This window comes from Nematolebias whitei, chromosome 23 (genome assembly GCF_014905685.2).
Source record: "Nematolebias whitei isolate Nwh7 chromosome 23, NemWhi1, whole genome shotgun sequence".
Taxonomy (NCBI): Eukaryota; Metazoa; Chordata; class Actinopteri; order Cyprinodontiformes; family Rivulidae; genus Nematolebias; species Nematolebias whitei.
In genome coordinates, this window is record NC_056520.1 from 12,730,176 (window position 1) to 12,736,429 (window position 6,254).

General features: G+C 45.2%; 1 protein-coding gene across 1 annotated transcript in view; it reads left to right on the top strand.

Moving 5' to 3' along the window:
* LOC119428700 (tyrosyl-DNA phosphodiesterase 2-like) overlaps nt 1–5,334 on the top strand; it is a 6,618-nt gene extending 1,284 nt beyond the window's left edge. The window contains exons 3-6 of the mRNA XM_037696373.1: nt 1,982–2,076; nt 2,146–2,264; nt 4,720–4,890; nt 5,053–5,334. Coding sequence (XP_037552301.1) covers nt 1,982–2,076; nt 2,146–2,264; nt 4,720–4,890; nt 5,053–5,334 — 667 coding nt within the window. The remainder of the gene's footprint in view (nt 1–1,981; nt 2,077–2,145; nt 2,265–4,719; nt 4,891–5,052) is intronic.
* The last annotated feature ends 920 nt before the right edge of the window (nt 5,335–6,254 follow it).

The window sequence follows — 6,254 nt, forward strand, 5'->3', positions numbered from 1 at the left end:
ACCTATCGCCAGTAACCTATCGCCAGTAACCTATCGCCAGTAACCTAACAATAGAACCAACAATGCTCAGTCAGGTCATCTGGATAAATTCTTTTTTTGTGCTGAGATGTTTCGCCCTCCATCCAGAAGGCTTCATCAGACAGTTTGGTGTTTCCTCAGACTGATGAAGCCTTCCGGATGGAGGCGAAACATCTCAGCACAAAAAAACCCCGAAACCGTCCAGATGACCTGACTGAACTTTGTTGGATTTTATACCTGGATTATGGAGCATGGACTTTGGTGTTTTGAACCAGTTTGACATGACGGCCGACGAGGGAGAGGGTGGGTACTGGAGGAGAGTGCGTGCCCCAGAGACCAGCTTAGCGCCAACATAACTGGCATAATTGCCAAGTCTGCTTATTATAGGCCGAGATGGTGTAGAGGCAGGGCAGCCGGCTTGGGACCCGAAAGTCGCAGGTTTGATCCCCAGTCACTGCATATCACTTGTTGTCTCTGGGCAGCACACCTCATCCCCAAAATGCCCCCCGGGCGCTTTCAATAGCTGCCCACTGCACCACCTGGTGGTGGATGGGTTAAATGCAGAGACTAATTTTGCCATTGTATGGAAGCATACAGTGCTGACATTGTGATGACATTATTATTATTATATAAGTGACTTTGAGCTTGTTTTTTTCTAAAGTCGCTTGCAAATCTTGTGAGTTGCGGGTTGCGTTTTTTTTGGGCTTGTTTTGACCGTGAAGTTGCTTATTTGGGCTTGACGTTCTTTCCCGAGTGAAACTAGTTGATTATCTCCCAGCTCTGCACAGTAAAGCAAAAGACGAGTGGTAGTAGGTAGTTTGTCCCTTCCACGCCCTCGTTTCCAGTTTATCACTCCGCCCGAGTTGGCGAGACGACAGGTGCACATTCAAACACTCATACTGTGCCCGACCACTAGGGGGCTCCACTCACACGCAGGTGTCAGGATGTTTTGTTTTTAAAAATATGTAGAAAAAATATGATTTACAAATTTGTTACATACAAAATTATTTTTTTTTATCAGAGCTTAAAAGCATGTTATTCAAAGTGTTTATCATAATGTTGCTGTTTATGTGTAATGCCATAATAAATGTATGTTTATACTGTTTAAAAACAGCCTCTGTTTTACACAATGTGGTGGGTTGCCATTTGGGCTTGTTTTCATAGAGCTGGTTGCTTGTTTCTATCGCAAGATCTGGCAACACTGATAACTGTTTTTTTCCACTTTGAAGTAGGCTGTTGGGGGAGAAACAGTTTTGTTTGGTGTTTCCTTGACTGACGAAGCCTTCTGGATAGAGGGCGAAATGTCTCGGCACAAAAAAAAGAAACTGTCCAGATGACCTGACTGAACATTGTTGGATTTTATACCTGGATTATTGAGCATGAGCTTTGGTGCTAACAATAGATCATTAGTGCCATGATGTCTGCTTGCTATTCACAGAACTAGCCTGAGGCAAACTTGGCCAAAAGACGAAACGTTTCAACCTAGAAGAATCCATCCAGGTGACGCGACTTAACGTTTTTGGATTTATTTACAATGTTCAAGGTTCTTTATTGTCATTCACATCAAGTGTGGTACATGAGGTGGAATGAAACTGTGTAGTCAGGGTCCAAGTACACCCCAAAATAGCAAAAAGATAAAGTATTAAAAAGAAACAGTATACAAGGATCTAAGATACATGCTAAGCAATAACAATGTAAAATAATATGGTATAATAAACAGCAGCCTGAACATGAGTCAAGTGACTATTTGTCCATGAAAACCAAAAACAAACAAACAACAAAAAAAGTTCTAACTGAGGCTAATGTAACTTAAATGATCACTTGATGCTCTGTGGGTTTGTGGTTTACACAGTACAAAATGATCCATGGACCGGTTCTAGTCGGCCCAGCAGTGGTTGGGGACCCTTGTTTTAGTGGGTCCAGTTGTTGGATTCATCAACATTGCTAATTAATCTCCTTACAGCTACTCTGCTGATGTGGTGGTTCTTCAGGAAATGGTCCAACCCTACATGCGCTTCATTCACAAACGTCTGTCAGACACCTACATCTTCATTAAAGGTACACCGGCCCCAAAAACCACATTATAAACAGCGTACCTTTACTGAGTCTGTGTCCTAATGCCCACAGGTGGAGAGGAGGGTTACTTTACCATGATGCTGCTGAAGAAGTCACGACTCACTCTGCTGAATAGTGAGATCGTCATCTTTCCAAACACTCATCAGATGAGAAACCTGCTCGTTGCTCAGGTTCTTGAATATCCGGACGCACTCTAGAAAGCAAATCCCGAAATTCACGCATGTGGAACTTGAGTGATGAAAAGAGTTCTGTGATCCCAGTGTAGGATTCTAGCTGTTCAACAGTACTTTGCTGTATGTTTTTTTTTTTTTTTTGGAACAAAAGCAGATGTTCTAAAACCTGCAGTGTTTCCCCTACCATTTTACAAGCGGGGCACCCTGCCCCATCAACAGAACTGAGGGCCCCCCCCCCACACACACACACACACACACATACACACACACTCCCCAAGTCAACAACTGTTGGTATTGATGTAGTGCAGGGCGCAATACAAATGTGCTAGCAAAAATGCTACTGACATACCGCTCCGCTCCTCCCGTCAACAATTACCGGCAGCAACACAGTGCTAAACACAGATGTGGAAACACCCCCCCCCATTGATAAAAACCGGCAGCAACATAGCGCATAGCTAGTAGGCGGGCAACACCGACATGACTCCGCCCCATCCTTTCCCACCTCCACTCAACAATTGCCAGCAGCAACATAGCACTAAAAACTGATGTGACCCCTTGTCGATAAAAGCCAGCAGCAACATAGCGCTAAGCTAGCAGGCAGGCAACAATGACATGACTCCACCCCCTCCTTCCTCATCGATAAGAACCGACAGCAACATACCGCTTAGCTAGTAGGCGGGCAACACCGACGTGACTCCGCCCCATCCTTTCCCACCTCCACTCAACAATTGCCAGCAGCAACATAGCACTAAAAACTGATGTGACCCCTTGTCAATAAAAACCAGCAGCAACATAGCGCTAAGCTAGCAGGCAGGCAACAATGACATGACTCCGCCCCCTCCTTCCTCATCGATAAGAAACGACAGCAACGTAGCGCTTAGCTAGTAGGCGGGCAACACAGACGTGACTCCGTCCCATCCTCCCACATCCCCCCTCAACAAATGCCAGCAGCAACATAGCACTAATCACAGATGTGACCCCACCATAGATCAAAACCGGCAGCAACATAGCGCTAAGCTAGCAGGCAGGCAACACAGACATGACTCCGCCCCCTCCCTCCTCATTGAAAAAAACCGACAGCAACGTAGCGCTCAGCTCATAGGCGGGCAACACAGACGTGACTCCGTCTCCTCCCTCATTGATAAGAACCGACAGTAACATAGCGCTAAGCTAGCGGGGGGGGGGGGGGGACAAAACAGACACAACTCCGCCCCCTCCATCCTCATCGATAAGAACCGACAGCAATGTAGCGCTCAGCTTGTAGACGGGCAACACAAACGTGACTCCGTCCCCTCCCTCCTCATCGATAAGAACTGACAGCAATGTAGCACTAAGCTAGCGGGCGGGCAACACAGATGTGACTCCGTCCTCTCCCTCCTCATTGATAAAAACTGGCAGCAACATAGCACTAAGTGGGCGGGCAATACAGACGCGACTCCACACCACTCCCTCCTTGTCGATAAAAACCGGCAGCAACGTAGCGCTAAGCTAGCAGGAGGGCAACACATACATTACTCTGTCCTCATCCCCACCCCCCACCCCCGTGGATAAAAAAAAATATATGATGAGCGCCCTGTCAAGGGTACTGATCTAGGCGAAACACAGACCTCTATACTTTTCTGCACTGATGGAGCCTTTCAGACATGTGCAAGCTGTCCATGCCAAAGGCACTAATGCACCCCCATACTATTAGAGAGGCAGGATTTTGAACTGTGTGCTGATAACAGGCCAGGTGGTTCCTCTCTTTGTTTAGTATGATGACATGGTGTTTGAGGTTTCAGAAAAGAATTTCATCTTTGGATCTGTTTGACCACAGAACAGGTTTTCCCTTTGTCTCAGTCCAATTTAAATGATCTGGTGTTCACATGCGGCATTTTCCTTGCACGATAGAGCTTTAACCAGCATTTGTGGATGTCTTATCTTTGACATTATAAATGGTAGAAAATGGGACATTTAAAAGCCTTGCCATTTACTTTTTGTGGAACATTGTTTTAAATTGTTTCACTCTTTTTAGTCTGTTATTAGTAGACTGGTGAACCTCTGCCCATCTTTACTTCTAAGGGATTCAGCATTTCTAAAATGCTCTTTTTATACCCAGTCCTCTTGCTGCCCGTTAACCCAACTAATTACAAAATGGTCCTCCAGCTGTTTCTTATCCCTACCACTTAATTTTACAGCCTTTTGTTGGCCCTGGTCCAACAGATGTGTTGCTGCCATCAAATTCAAAACGACCTAATTAATCCACAAAGGTGGAATTTCTTAGTTTGAACATTTGATGTTTCCTGTACTCAATTAAGATTGGCTTGTGAGAATGAGATTTGGAAATCCCAATGTTCTGTTTGTATTTACTTATTGGGGTTGTAGTATCATCGCACATCCTTTATGACAGTTTCCGAAACAAACTTTCAAATCATGTGTGTTGTTTTTTTTCCCTTCTTCTTCTGTAATTCAGGTGCTGTTCAGAGATCAGAAGCTGCTCCTGATGACGTCCCACTTTGAGAGCTGCAAGGCCAGCGCAACAGAGAGGATGTGGCAGCTGAGGATGGTGATGAAGAGGATGAGCGAGGCTCCTGATGACGAGACGGTCCTGTTCGGAGGAGACACAAACCTGAGAGACTATGAGGTTTCGCTCTTCATTCAGAAGTCTTGTTTTTCTGAGATTTCGTTCGCGTTGAACGATGCACTTAATGTAATGTAGGCAAGGAGGACTCTTCAGACACTAATGTTAAAGTTCTTTCACCAAAGAGAGTGAATCCCGTGCACCAAGGTTTTTGTTCCATCACAGGTGACCACGGTGGGAATTCCCAGCTCCGTCTGTGACCTGTGGGAGCAGCTGGGAGAACCCGAGAAGTGCCGTTACACATGGGACACCAAGGCCAACACCAACAAGGGCATCACCTTCAAGTGTCGCTTCCGCTTCGACCGGGTCTACCTGCGCCGGGCAGCCAAGGAGGGGGTCCCACGGCTGCACCCCCACAGCATGGCTTTGATTGGGCTGGAGAAGCTCGAGTGTGATTACTTCACCAGCGACCACTGGGGGATCTACTGCAAGTTTTCTGTTGAGTAGAGTCGGAAACTGGAAGTAGTACGACTGTTTTGTCTGTGTTTAAAAACTGTAGGCTTTTCTTTGATTTTCTGTAATGAGAAGTTGCACATCAGCTCAAAAATACTATTGCAACGCTAAAAATCACTATCATGACAGGAATTCATATAGTTCCTATCATTTCCATGTAGTGTCGTTCGACAGCAACGTTTGGTGATTATCTGCATGAGCAAAACACATTATGTCATGACACTTTTTTTTTTGCCAACCAGCCACATATACCTCAGAAATAAATTGTGTACACAGGGTCCCAGTTACATCCAACAATAGCAAAAATATAAGCTGTAAAAAGAAACAGTAAATAAGATATAAATGTAAGAAATACGCTAAACACTAAAAGTGCAAAACAATACGCCGAACAACAGCAGCACGAACATGAGTCTGTGTGAGTAGATGAGTATGAATGAAAACAGCAGCATGAAATAATCAGCAGCATTTTATTTTTAATCAAGAAATGTACAATCCCAACATAGATTCCTGGAACTTGGTGTATCAGACTAATAATTATTAATTTAAACTTTATGGGCCGGTTTCGCAGATAAGGCTTAGATTAAAACAGGAGTAGGCCTAATCTAGATTTGTTAAACTTGGGCATTTAAGCGGCTAGCTTGAACGTGGCTTAATTTAGTTTTAGTAAGAGTATGGAGTCCTGGAGTAAGCCTAATGAGAACACCTGCATCAAGCCTCATTAGTCTAAAGCCCCCAGTATACTCCCACGTACGTCCGTTCACGCGTACGTACGCGTGTACTGTACGCAGAGGGTTCAGACTTCGTACTCGAGCGTCCACCCTGAGCAGCTGCAGAGCAGCTTCGCAGACAAGGGGCGTTTAGCTTCGGGACAAACTGCGGTCGCCGATTGGTCATTTGCTGACACGCCTACTGGA